The following is a 14,956-nucleotide window of genomic DNA, read 5'->3' as shown; positions in this document are numbered from 1 at the left end:
TGACTGTACACAGGGTGAAGAGTAAGCGGTTTTTCTCCTTCCTTGCTGGATACTGATTGGTTTAAAACTGCTGGCAGAAGATGCATGACAATCCCTCCTCCACGTGTAAATAGTGGCCTCTCATCCAAGATTAGTGGCCTAGAATTCTAGACCAATAACTTGGCTGTATTCTAATAAATAGCTGTGATTCCCCATCAAATTAAATTACTTGGTCTTGGAGGAGTGGTAAAGCAAGAGTTTTAATCTTTGAGGGGAGTTTTCTGGAAGGTGCTCAGTGTGCTGCCAAGCAACCATTAAGGGTTATTGGTGTTGAAGGTTAAATTCATTTAGAATCAGCTGTTGATAGTTTAAGAATGAGTGCTTGCAACTGTTGAGCCTATTATTGTAGGGTTTTGTAAATTAGAGCCTTTTACACCAAGAGGATTGTTTTCATTGAAAAGGCATAGCAAAAGCTTAATTCTGAGACTATCACACTATACAATAGTTCAAATATTGTTAATGTTCCCTAAGGGAGAACTATAGTAATTGGGACTGAGACCAGAATACTCTTGGTGATTAGTAATTATTAACAGTAATGTGAATCTCTCACACTCTAACTGGAAGCCAACTTACAAATCTCTAGATGGAAAGGTGCTTTTCTTGAGGGTTATGCCACATGTACGGTTTAAACTTATTGAGACTGAAGTGTCATGAAGACTACGATTTGGAGCTTAGGGTTTTGTGGACGAGAGACAGCGAGTGCATGTCATTTATCAACAGCTGAGCTTAAAAACCAGTGTTTTGCCTTGATTATTCACAGAGAAGAATGATGCTGGAAGTGCCAGGATCTCTCATATATTTTGAGAAATAGAGTTATTAGTCAAAGAATTTGAGACATCTTAAAAACTGATGATCAAGAAATGAAAATGTTTGAAGAGTGATGTTCCATTTTGCACAAAAAGAAATCCCAGACAGAAGCAAGTCTTCAGCACCATTTCATCGTTAGGGAGGCTAGCCTGGGCTTCTTCACACGGGTTCCAAGAGGGCAGGAGCAGAAGCTGTAGGGTACCCTGCGGTGAGGGTTCCGAACTGTCCCAAAGTCACTTCAACTTTATTTTATTAGTTTAAACATATCACAAGGCCAGCTGAGATTTAAGGGTAGGGGAAGCAGGTTCCTCCACCTGTGCATGGGATGAATGGAAAATCCCATTTCTAAGGCTATGTAGGACTGTGGAGAATGATGGCAGCCATTTTGCAAACAATCTCTACGTGATGGGAAGTGCAGAGGACAGCTAGGTAAAATGGGCCACTGATAAATTTAAAATGGAAATAGAAGAGTTGAATCATGAAAGCTGGGGAAGGAGAGCAAAACAGTCTGTTTTACAAAGTATATATGAATGTTTTTGAAATAGAAACATATGAAGGATTCTTATATAATGGCTTTTTGATATAACTTCATAGGTGCAAAGCCAATAAATAGTCAATTTGGGGGGAAGTGTTTGCAATACAGAGGACAGAATTTGATATCTATAGTGACAAATAATATTTAAAAATTTACTAGAAAGGGCCAACAACCCAAGAGAAAAATAAGAAAAAATATGAACACATAGTTCAGAGAAGAGCAAATGCAGAAGGCCAACAAATAAGACACTCAGACTCAGATGATGATATATCTGTTGCTGTTAGGGGGAAATAGTATACACATTACAGGTTACAGTATGTGTTATAGTCTGTTGGGAAACAATCCAGCAACATATCGTAGAAATAATATCTGTATCACCCAGGAATTCCACTCATTGTTCTCTTAAAGAAATCACCTGTATGTAAGGGTACGTATTGTAATGTTGTGTTCTGCCATAATGTGTAGGGGAAAAATGGAGATAAACAAATGTTTACCAGGAAAGGGATGGTTGGCTGTATCACAGTATATCCAAATGGTGGAATATTATGCAACGATTTAGAAAGGAATTTAGGGCCCTATCAGTTGAACTGAAAATTTTTCATGAGTCATTATTGAATGAAAAAATTTTTCATGAGCCATTATTGAATGGGAAAACTGGGTATGATATACTATAGTAGTAGTTAGAAAAGAGCAATAGGAAAAAGTGTGCTTGTATGTGTCTTTACAATTAGGTGTACATGGAAATATATATGGAAGAAAATATACCAGGTAGTTAATATGGTTTACTGGGGGGAGGGTGGGGGGAACAGGAAGTGGCTTTCAGACTGATAAGGGTGGAGGAAAGTGAAGAGGCAAAATTAACCAAATTAAAAAAAAAAACACACATACACACAGAGAGATGATTAATAAACACAACCTGTATGATGACTTTTCTATATATCTATATACTAGTATAAGTTTGTGGGTATATGTGTGCAGCACACACATGCAAATGAAATTTTAAAAGTAAAGAATTCCTGTTGGCTCTGGGTTGTTTTATTCAATCATATATAATTTCTGTAGCACTACTAAGGAACCTTGATCTGAAATTCTCAAAATGGTAATTGTATCATGGCTCCGTGTTGTAAGTAGCAGAAATCCAACCACAAACTAACATGAGCAAAAAAGGAGATTTGTTGGCCCACGGGAGCCTTCACATGCAATTAGATCCAGAAACCCATTCAGTGTCTGCCTTTGCCACTGTCTGTTTCTCTGCAAATCAAATAGGAAGTACTATACATGTAGGGCAGTGAAAATCGTCATTTGTGTAATAGTTTACATTGATTTATGAAAATTATGATCGGTAGTTATCTATTTGTATATTCTTACTCCAGATGATTTGTGACAGGATTAAAATGAATAATAAGGAATACTAGCTTCATATATTTGATGTATTTTTCTAGTTAAAGCAAAGCTTTTGTATTTATGTTTTCCCAGCTTTATTGAGATGGAATTGACATATATAACCTTATGTAAGTTTAAGGTAATATGATGATTTGATACATGTGTATATTGCAAAATGATCACCACCATAAGATTAGATAACACACTCATGATTACATGTTTTAATTCTGAGGCAGTGTCAGTAGGCAGATTCTTTCCCCGGTGCCTGTGAGACATACTTTCAGCAGTTGTTTTTATCATGGGATGCTCCACACTTGCTTATCTTTAAGGATTTAATGTATTTTCACATTGATTTACTATAAAGTCTGAATATTTAGGTGATATATAAATGACTAACATTTCAATTTTGTGAAAAAAATTAAGAAGCTTACACATCACAGAGGAAAAAATATTAAGTTGGTCCAAATATCCATTGGCAACCTGGGCTACTTAATAGCTAAAGTATTTAGCCACAGATTTTTTTCAAACTTGTTGCTGGGGAAGATAACACTTGTGGAGAGTGGCTACAGCGTTTGGACAGGTTCAAGCCTGGGACTAATGAGAGGGCACAATCCTCTCGTGACAAAGCCACGTGCAAGTCCCAGCACAATTATAGCCAAAGGCTATACTTGTAAGCTTGACCTTATGGTCCAAACCTGTAGCCCCAGTGGCTGAGTGATAGAGGCTGTGGGAGGTGCAGCAAGTAAACAAAGCTTGATCAGGTGCATGTAATTGAGTAGGATCGAAACCCACGAGAATGTTGTAAACATCTGGACCACACCCTTACTTTGCCTCCTGGAATCTGGCTATGAAATGAAGACTCGGCTTGCAGGCTGTGGCGCTGTCTCTCCATCAGAAAGGGCAGCATCCCACCCTGACCCAGCTTTCTTCTCTTGTCTGTCTTTTCTTAATCCTTCACCACCCCTCAGGCTCACGGAACCTGGCTGTGCTGGCGCAGCACAAACACTAGTACAGAAAATTACGCTGCCTGGTGGAGAAGCACACCGTGAACATGCAGCACCGCCTGGCCAGGAGCCCGAGCCTCTTGCCCCTAGGCAGTCCCATGCTCTTGCCCCACACGCAGTCGCCTCAGAGGCATCTGCTACCTTGACTTTTGTGCTGATCACTTCCTGACTCTTCTTTTTAGTTTACCATTTAAACTTCCATGCTGACTACAGCTTAGTTTTGCCTGTTTTTGTTTTTGTAGAAATGAAACACAGTATGTGCTTCTTTCACTCAACATCGTCATTGTTGTGCACAGTTAGGGAGCGAAGGTAGGGTGGGAACAGGCTGGACTGCATATCTTTCAGAGGACAAATAACAATTCCAATTGATCGCAGCCCTGTAACGTTATGGAGTGTAGGTTATTATTTGAGTTCTTTGAGGGACCTTAGAGTCCTAATGAGACAGATGAAGTATTTGTTGAGAACTCTAGCCGTTGGTACCCCATCTTCCCAGGAGGGATGATCACCAGGTTGTTTTATGCATTCCAGGAAGAACACTGTGCTGGCTGCACTTCCAGCGATGCCTCCAGTGCTCATGGCTCCCACCAGCTCTGCCCAGAAGTGCCTCTCAGAGGCGGGAATCGATGAAGTTTGTCAAGCTGATGCGTGGGTTTGCTAGAATTGGCCTTAGAATTAAAGTAGGTCTCTTTTTTTTATTGTATATTTGAACACTTGGCATTTTCTTTGTGTGCTACCAGGAAGCCCCCTTATGCATTTTAATATATATGAACATTATGATTATTTAACACTATATCTTAACATATTCAAAGGTCTGATAGAGTGTTTCTGTGAAGAAGGAAAGCTCTGATTCAAGTAACAGTTCAGTATTGTCTAAGCAAATGATTTATGTTTACTGAAATATAAACTAGAAATTGTGGCCGGCCCAACATAAAACATTCCTGCCACTCTTCTAATGGTTGGAAGCTTGGCGCAGGGAGTATTAATGTGACCCACTGACAACATAGTGTATTCTCACATACTATAAGCCTTTTTAAAATTGTCATTGTCCCAGTTTTGTTGAGATGTAGTTGATATATAGCACTATGTAAGTTTAAGGTGTGAAGCTTAATGACTTTAGGAAGAAAGGAAGAAAATGTTTTTCCTTGTGATGAGAACTTATAGGATTTACTCTCTTAGCAACTTGCAGATATGTCATACAGCAGTGTTAACTATAGGCATCAGGTTGTACATTATATCCCTAGTACTTATCTATCTATATATATAAAAGGCTAATAAGCAAAGTGCCCCCTCAGGAGTTTGACCAGGAGAATGGGAGTTCAATTGCTCGCTATGACGTGCGCTGATCACCAGGGGGTGGTGCGGACCATGGTGGGCAATCAGTGGTGGTGGCAGGGTGCTGAGGGAGTGAAGGAAGGAGGAGACTGGGGGGTTGGGGGGAAACCACGTTGTGGTGGTGCATGGGTGGCGAGGGAAGACACAGCCAGCCAGGCCTAGGGACCCTATCCATGCATGAATTTTGTGCACCGGGCCTCTAGTTTATCTTATAAGTGGAAGTTTGTACCTTTGACCACCTTCATCCAATTCCCTGTCCCTTCACCCCCTACTTATGGTAACCACAAATCTAACCTTTAGATCTCTTTTTTTATGCGTGTGTGTTTTATTTTTATTTATTTGCATTTATTTTTAGATTTCACCTATAAGATCACATATATGCCCAGCCGGCGTGACTCAGTGGTTGAGCATCGACCTATGAACCTGGAGGTCACGGTTCAGTTCCTGGTCAGGGCACGTGCCTAGGTTGTGGGCTCGATCCCCAGTTGGGGGCATTCAGGAGGCAGATGATCAATGATTCTCTCTCATCATTGATGTTTCTATCTCCCTCTCCCTCTCCCTTCCTCTCTGAAATCAATAAAAAAGAAAAAAGATCACATTTATGTCTGACTTACTTTACTTTAGCATAATGCCTTAAAAGTCGGTCCATGTTGCAGAAAATGACAGGATTTCTCTTTTATGGCTGAGTAATATTCCATTGTGTGTATGTATGAGTGTGTGTTTATGACATCTTTATCCATTTATCCATCAATGGACACTGAGGTTGTTTCCATGTCTTGGCTATTGTAAGCAATGCTGCTGTGAACCCTGGAGTGCGTGTATCTCTTTGATACTGTGTTTTCATTTCCTTTGGATATATTCCCAGAGGTGGGGTTGCTGGATTATATGATAGTTCTATTTTTAATTTTTTTAGGGACTTCCATACTGTTCCATAGTGGCTGCACCAATTTACAATCCCACCAACAGTGCGCAAGGGTTCCCTTTTCTCCACATCTCACCAGCATTTGTTATCTCTTATATTTTTAATCATAGCTACTCTAATAGGCATGAGGTGATATCTCATTGTGGTTTTGATTTGCATTTTATGATTAGTGATGGTGAGAACCTTTTCATGTACCTGTTGATCATTCATATATCTTCTTTGGGAAAATGTCTGTTCAGGACCTTTGCCCATTTTAAAATGGAATTATTATTATTACTAGAGGCCCGGTGCATTAAATTTGTTCACTCGGGGGCGGGGGTTCCTCAGCCTTGCCTGTTCCCTCTCACAGTGCGGGAGCCCCATGATTGATCTCCCCAAAGAGGTAGGCCCCACCCACCCATCTGGGGCTCCTCGATGGATTGCCCCAAAGAGGTAGGCTGGAGCCAGGGGACTCCACGCCGGGGGAACCCTGGCCTCACTGCACGGAGGCAGAGCTGCTAGGACCCGCTTCCATGGCTCTGCATGGAGCTGGAGCCGTCGGGACCCGCCTCCGTGGCTCTGTGTGCACACAGCCCCACCCACCCATGTGCGCCCTCTGTGCACGCAGCCTCCTGGTGATAGATTGTGATGGCGTGAGGGCATCACAGCATGATGGTGTGAGGGCGTGATGACCATTTGCATATTAGCTCTTTATTATATAGGATTATTGCTATTGAGTTGTATGAATTCTTTATATATTTTGGATATTAACCCCTGATCAGGTATATGACTTACAAATATTTTTTCCCGTAAGTTATTTTTTTATTTTGTTGATCATTTCTTTGCTGTGCAGAAGCTTTTCAGTTTGATAGAGTAGCACTTGTTTACTTTTGGTTTTGTTGCTCGTGCTTGAGGTGTCATATTCAAAAATTCATTGCAAGATCCAGGCCAAGAAGCTTTTTTTCTGTGTTTTCTTTTAGGAGTCTTACATTTAAGTCTTTAATCCATTTCAAGCTAATTTTTGTGAGTGGTGTAAGATAGGTTCTAATTTTATTACACAAAAGCCTTTAGTTGTGTTTCTGTATGTATACTCTGACTTTCTATGCTTTTAGATGTAATTTTGCTTATTTATCCCCATTGAATATTTTGCTCTCTTTTTTTCTGATGTCATTATGTTTGTGTTTACATAGTTTTTTTTTTTTTTCTTTTTCACACAACTTCGCACACAGCAGTCCTTTTGATGGCAATAGAGGCAATCAATGCTATTACTATCCACTTCAGTGTGCCCGTGATTCAGAGGGTGTGAGGCAGCTGCAAGGAGAATGTAGCAGGTTCAGTTTGGATGGGCCTTTGTGTGGCTACCAGGACGACAGAATGAATGGGAGCTGTCCAGTAAGTAAACCACCTGCCCAGGATGAGGGGCCATTCTGATGGCAGCTAACACCCAGTGTGATAGAGCACCTTCTCATCTTTGACTGTCATCCTGGAGTTGTTCATCCCACAGGAGAATAAAAAGTCGCTTGGTAGAACTGTGGGCAAGAATGTTTTGTAGTGATTTGGGCACATGTATTCTGAACAGGATCAGGATCAGAAATGAAGAAAATATCTAGGATACACAGAAGAAAAAGGAATACAGGAGTTATGCTTGTGTCTGTATGTCCTTTTTGTGTGTAAGAGTGGATACATAGTAACTAGCTTAGGGTAGCGATTATGAAATACGTGCATATATATATATACACACACACACACACACACACACACACATATACATATACACACACACTAGAGGCCCAGTGTATGGAATTTGTGCACTGGTAGGGTCCTTAGCGGCTGCTGGCTGCTGGCTGGGTCCTCCCTTCCTTCCCCTGGCTGGCCCCACCCCCTGGTCGAAATCCTGGTCTAGGGGACAATTTGCATTCTATCCTTTTATTATATAGGATAGTAAACTTTATTTAAAAAAAATCCTACTTATATTTTTTGGTTGATGTTAGGTTCTATTTATTGATTGACTTCCTTTTCCCACCAAGAATATTTTGCTACTAATATCCATTATATTATACATTCTTTTATTATATGCTCAATTAAAAATTTAAAGTCATGAGTTAAAAGGAAGATAATATATATTCATTTACCAGTTATTCATGATTTTAGAAATGATCCAAGTTTAGCTACCCACTGCCTCTTCTCTTTTTGTAAATTTTGTTTTGTTAATCCTCACCTGAAGATATTTTTTCAATTGATTTTAAGAGAGAGGGGTAGGGAGTGGGGGAGACACAGAGAAGAACCATTGATGTAAGAGAGACACATCAATTGGTTGCCTTCCACACGTGCCTGATTGGGACCGGGGATTGAGCCCACATCCGAGGTACTTGCCCTTGACCAGAATCACACCCTTCAATCCGCGGGCTGAAGCTTTACCATTGAGAAAACCGGCCAGGGCCTGTCTCTTCTCTTTTAAGGCAGCATGATCCATAGGAAACTTTAAATTCTAGCATAGTTGCACTCGACTTCTCAGGACTGTTATGTCAGCCTTCTGCTATTATTGCTTGGTGAGAGGGGGATGCTCAGAAATTCAATACATTTTTATATTTTTCCAAGTAAAACATAATTTTAGACAAACCTACTACCAAAGTCATATATATTAAAGCAAAATAAAATTTATTTGGGCATTTTTCATATTGCTTCTCACTTCTATTAGTACTAATAATTGAGAACTAACTGTGCACATGAAATCAACCTTCAGCCATTTGTCCAAAGCCAGTAATAGCAACTAAAGGCCGACAGTAAGGACAGTTGATATTTTGCTTTCTGCTCACTATAGAAAGAGAGTTGACATAAATTAAGGTGTGCAGGTGGGTATTCCTTGAGTGCTTCTTGGTAGCCGTGCAGGCGTGATTCTTCATCTTTGCAGATATAGCTGTGCATGGTTATCGTGTTTACTCCTATTTCTTGAAAATTAGACTTGGCCTATTTATAGTGCTTATGTCAGGTGTCATGGGCTTCACTCTTCCTTGAGTGCATGTGTATGAACAACTATGGCTTTTAAGACTAGAACTGAAACAAGAGTTTGAAATTGAATAGTCAAATGGAGACGGCATTTATAACAGATTTCTTTTCACTGGGAAGGTGAGAGCAGTCTTACTGTATTTAAATATGCTGTCATCTCTATCAGAGTACTTTCTGAAAACACATGTGAAGAATTTATCCTGAAGGTTTCTCTTCTTTTGTGTGTTCCTAAGTACTATTGAGGGTATTTAGACAACTGGTATTTACACCAAAGACATTCTGAATTAGTTTGTAGTGAATTGAATTTGATGACAAGTGTATCTATTTCTGATGTGTCTCATTCTATTTTTTTTTAAATAAATCTTTATTGTTCAGATTATTACAGGTGTTCCTCTTTTTTTCCCCCTAGCTCCCCTCCACCTGATTCCCCACCCCATCCCATGCCCTTACCCCCTGCCACTGTCTTCATCCATAGGTGTAAGCTTTTTGTCCAGTCTCTTCCCACACCCCTCACACCCCCTCCCCCCTGAGAATTGTCAGTCCACTCCCTTTCTATGTCCCTGATTCTATTATATTCACCAGTCCATTCTGTTCTTCAGATTTTTTTATTCACTTGATTTTTAGATGTCTCATTCTATTTTCAAAGAGGCCAGGATTTGTTACAGGTTCCAGAAAGAAAATCACTACCTAGTTATACTCACAGTGCTCTGGTGTGTATTTTACGCCACTAAGATTCTTAATTCATTATTTTTTAAAAAAACTTTAAATATGTTTTTATTGATTTCAGAAAGGAAAGGAGAGGGAGAGAGAGATAGGAACATCAGTGATGAGAGAGAATCACTGATCGGCTTCCTCCTGCATGCCCCACACTGGGGATCGAGCCCACAACCCAGGCATGTGCCCTGACCAGGAATTGAACCGTGACCTCCTGGTTCATAGGTCGACACTTAACCACTGAGCCACACTGGCCGGCCCTTAATTCCTTCTTTACATTTATATTTGGGGACTAAAAAAGCTAAGCATGGAGATAACACATTTCTATCCTAGAGGCAGAAATGTGTGAAAAGATGAAGGGGATTTAAACTTTTTAAGTTTACTGCTCCAGTAGAATCCTTACTATATTAGAATCTCTTTTTTCCTTTGCAGACCCCTCATGTGGCCTTTTCAGATATGCATTTGAGACAGAGTTCTATGTAGAGGCTGAAATGCCTGGAAGATTTCTTGTTTCTGTCACTACATTTTCTGCCTTTTTGCATCTCTGCCTGATTTGAATGATGTGATATTCAGAGGGACACCTTCACTGAAGTCGTTCTCCAAAAAAGACACATCTGGCCAAAGATTGTATATATAACCCAAGATGGCTAGTCAGCCACCAGAAGACGCTGCAGAGTCTCAGGTCTCCGAGGAGCTCGAGTGTAAGATCTGCTATAATCGATACAATCTGAAACAGAGGAAACCCAAAGTGCTGGAATGTTGTCACAGGGTTTGTGCCAAATGCCTCTATAAGATCATAGACTTTGGGGACTCACCCCAAGGTGTCATCGTCTGTCCCTTCTGTAGGTTTGAGACATGCCTGCCAGATGATGAAGTTAGTAGCCTGCCCGATGACAACAACATCCTCATAAACTTGACTTGTGGGGGCAAAGGCAAGAAGTGCCTGCCAGAAAACGCCACCGAGCTGCTGCTGACCCCTAAGAGGCTGGCCTCTCTCGTCAGTCCTTCTCACACTTCTTCCAACTGTCTGGTTATAACCATCATGGAGGTGCAGAGAGAAAGCTCCCCATCTCTGAGCTCCACTCCTGTGGTAGAGTTTTATAGGCCTACGAGTTTCGACCCTGTTACCACCGTGTCACACAACTGGACTGTGTGGAACTGTACCTCCCTGCTGTTTCAGACATCCATCCGGGTGTTGGTTTGGTTGCTAGGTTTGCTCTATTTCAGCTCCTTACCCTTAGGGATCTACCTGCTGGTCTCTAAGAAGGTCGCCCTTGGCGTCATCTTTGTAAGCCTTGTCCCTTCGAGTCTGGTTATTCTGATGGTGTATGGTTTTTGCCAGTGTGTGTGTCATGAATTTCTAGACTGTACGTTACCTTCTTAATTGATATGCAAACTAAGAAATTGGACAGACATTGCTATGTTTCAAGTTAGGTAATTTATCATAGATTTTATATTCTCTATGCTTAGACATATTGGTCATATATCTGTGATCCATTTTTCCATCAAATGTTGACACAGTTGGTTTTCATGTGTCCTGGAAGTACAAATGTTTATTTCTATTTAGGTGTTAGCAGAGAAGCAAAAATATGTAAGCTAAGCCTTCATGGAGCTCTTTGCATGAGTCTTCCCAGAGAAAGGTTAGGATTTCACTCAGCCCTTCTAGGTGGACCCTGAGAGGGTGGGCAGAAGTGTTAGTCTGCAGTAGAGTCTTCATGGAAGGTTAGGAATGACCTGATTCCTCTTCTCATCATTGCTGATAATTTACCAGGTGTGCCAGTTAATAATGAAGATTTTGTAATCAAAGAAAACACGATAATTTCAAGAGAAATATCAAAAGTGCTTTATTCAAAGTGATGTCCGTAGCTAGCTACACATTTCTCCCATCTTTCAGATAATTTGTGGATACCGTCCCAACAGAACTTGTCTTGTTTTGAGGCAAACCATTCAATTTTCCACTTCTTTGTACGTTTTTTTGAAGTGCTGCTCAGAAAGTGAGTGTGCCATCGATTGGAACAAGTGGTAATCTGAAGGAGCAAGGTCTGGTGAATAAGGCGGGTGGGTTAATACTTCCCAGGCAAGATCTTTTAACGTGTCTTTAACTGGTTTTTAAGTGTGTGATGGTGCGTTATCATGAAGCAAAATTACTTTGCCGTGTCTTCTGGCACATCCTGGTTGTTTCATGATCAAAGCGTGGTTCAGATTGATTATTTGTTGTCAATAGCAATCAGTATTAACAGTTTCACCTGGTTTTAGAAGCTCATAATACACCAAACTTTCCTGATCCCACCAAATGCAGACCATTGTCTTCTTTTCGAAGCGATTTGGCCTTGTAGTCGATGTTGATGGTTGACCTGGATCAACCCATGATTTTGTGCATTTGGGATTCTCAAAATAAATCAATTTTTCATTGCCAGTCACAATTCGATGCAAAAAAGACTTTCTTTCGTGCCATTGAAGCAACATTTTACTGATGACTTTTCGGTTTTCCATTTGTCTTTCGTTCAGTTGATGTGACACCCATTTTCCTTTCTTTAAAATCTCCCTGTTGCTTGTAAACAATCGGAAATTGTTTGCTGAGCAACATTTAATTTTTATGCAAGTTGTTTTTGAGTTTGACACCCATCTTAATCCAATAATGTTTGTAATTGTTGGTCTTCAAACTTTTTCGGTTGACCTTGGACGTTCTTTGTCTTTCACATTGAAATCATCACTTTTAAAGTGTTTAAACCAGCATTCACAAGTATCTTGAGATGAAGCATGTTCACCATAAGCTTCCTGAAGTATTCAGAAGCACTTCTCTTCAAAATAAAGTAATGAATTAAAACTTCCTGCAAATGCTCTTTTTTTGGCATGAAATTTGACATTTAAGCGTAAAAATATCTATGATGTTAACACCTTCAGAAAATTTGACATATGAAGTTTTGAAGCTTGTTGTCAATACAATAAAATAGCATACATATCAAATCGCATATATATCAACATATGTGTAAGTCCATCTATTGGAAAAAAATCTGCATTATTAACCGGTACACCGGTATGCTGCAGGGTGAATGTGAGAGGAGAGCTGTTCCAAGACATCCACTTGAAAAGGGAGCACTCCCCCATGGCTCTGTCGTTGGGGCTCCCCCGAGCCTCCCTCAGCTGTTTCTCTTAGAAGTAATGCTGCTCTGTGTGGGCTGCTACTTGACTTGAGGTGCTTGTTTCCTTTGCATGTGCTCCCTTGTCAAGAGGAAACTGAGCCTCGTTCTCTTATATGGTTTTAATTAAATATCTGTCTGCCACAATATACTAAAGAAAATTAAAAACATTAAGCCATTTGTATGAAAGGAAACTTTATGACAGTGTGGCCACTTGTCTTTGAGACACAGCCTTTCCCCATATTTATTTCCTCTCTCCTCTCCTCTCTGAAATTCTCACAGAACAGTTATAGTTCATGAAAATCTTCATTTGTATCTTTCCTTAAAACGTTTCAGTTTAGTTTGTTATTTTTTAAACCACATGATCCACTTAGCCCCACCTCTTATTCTGAGAGGGTTTCATTTAAATTAGTTGCTATAAGTTTATGAAGATTTTGTTTTTTCCCCATTGTAAAGTCTATTGACTAATTTTACTTACTCCTACAACAATTTGGGGGTAAATTGTGACAGTGGAAACCCAGAAAGAATGAATGAGATGTTCTGGTTCACAGTGTGACGTGCTGAGAGCCTAAATATTTGGCTGTGCTCTGCTGAGTTAGCCAGAGTGTAAGGCTTAGGTCTGCGTGCCAGGCTGTTGCAACAGGCCAGGCAAAACGATGAGTAAGAAGCAGGCAAGGCTGGTGCCCTTCTGGAAACCACCCTTCCAGGAAGTAAAATGAAGGTGGTGGCGTCAGTTTTAGAACTGACTCAAGTTCTTACACAATTTATTTCAAGTAAAATATATGTGACTTCAATGAATGAACTTCTTTACACGATATAGGGGAAGTTGAATGTACATATTTATGAAAAGAAATTGTTCAGCATATTTTAAGTTTGAAGGAATAGAATGTCCACAGAAACTAGACAACAAAAAGCTTTTTAGTCTCTAAAAACCATTACTGATGATTAACATTAAAATATTTATAACTCTTAGAAAGGGGCATTACTAAGACAACTTTAGCTTATTTGTGATGAAACATTTGTTGCGTGATATAGTTACAGTGGAGTTCCAAACCCCTTATTCAGGAAATATTGACACTTATTTCTAGAATAGTAGTTTGATTTCAATGATGTAACTATTAACTTTGAGACTATGTATGCCCAAGGTAAGTATGACAGCTAAGTATATGTGGCATATGGTCCAATGAATTTCAGATCCAAGATACCGCTAAATACACTTACGATTTAATAAACTCTACTTTAGATAGCATTGTGAATGCAAATTCCAGAAGTCCATTTGTACTTAGAGTAAATACATGGTTAGGAGATGTTTTGTGGTTTGGATTTATATATTTATAAAGTTTTTTAAAAATGTTCATTTTGTATGAACAAAAATGATGTTAAATTTGATATTAGAAATGTAACAATAAATAGGTGAGTTGTATGATGAGATTTCTAGAAAGCTCTGGACATGGGTACTATGTGTTGCTTATTTGTATAGTGTCTGCAGTTTTAAACTGTATCCCTCTATGCATTGTGATAGTCTTTTTCTTTAGTTGCTAGTAAGTTGAGTTGGTTGTAAAAAGTTTTCAAATGTATGATAACAAAAAACTCATTATGCTGTTGAATGAAAAAAGGAGAATGCTTCAATATTTTCTTCACTGTGATGTTTTGTTTGTCCATTAAATTGTTATTACTTCCAAACTAGAAGTTTTATTTCTCTGACTAATGGTTGAGATTTAGTGATTGCTTTGGACCTCTGTTTATGTTAGATAACTGCAAACATGAACTTCCAGAAGCGCTGATTCAGCCAATGCCTTCATCATATGCATGAAGATTTCAGAACCTCTGCCAAAGCAGATCTAACCCATCCCACTTCTAAAAGGTCTTTATACTTAAAAACAAACAAACAAACAAACAAAAAACAGGGGAGAAAAATTAGGGAAAATGAAACAAAAATACTATCTTTATCTTTAAACACTTTTTTTCAGTTTTAATTTGTTATCCAGATTTTTTCTAGCTGCTCAACAAAATAGAATCCATTTTGGTCAGGGAATCATCACTCACTTTGTGTGGTCTGGGCAAATTTTAAAAATTACCTGATATCTAAAGATGC

At 39.5% G+C, this 14,956-nt stretch overlaps 1 protein-coding gene across 3 annotated transcripts in view; it reads left to right on the top strand.

Annotated features, from left to right (window-relative positions):
* The window catches only part of RNF182 (ring finger protein 182), a 68,799-nt gene extending 54,264 nt beyond the window's left edge, over positions 1–14,535 (top strand). For all 3 annotated transcript variants that reach the window (XM_080654837.1, XM_080654838.1, XM_080654836.1), the window contains exons 2-3: positions 4,297–4,445; positions 10,154–14,535. In XM_080654837.1, the coding sequence (XP_080510963.1) occupies positions 10,365–11,105 (741 nt within the window). In that variant the 5' untranslated portion in view covers positions 4,297–4,445; positions 10,154–10,364 and the 3' untranslated portion in view covers positions 11,106–14,535. The remainder of the gene's footprint in view (positions 1–4,296; positions 4,446–10,153) is intronic.
* The last annotated feature ends 421 nt before the right edge of the window (positions 14,536–14,956 follow it).

This window comes from Plecotus auritus, assembly GCF_963455305.1.
Source record: "Plecotus auritus genome assembly, chromosome: 2".
Lineage (NCBI taxonomy): Eukaryota > Metazoa > Chordata > Mammalia > Chiroptera > Vespertilionidae > Plecotus > Plecotus auritus.
The sequence above is the reverse complement of the archived record's forward strand: the minus strand, read 5'-3'. Positions and strand labels throughout refer to the sequence as shown.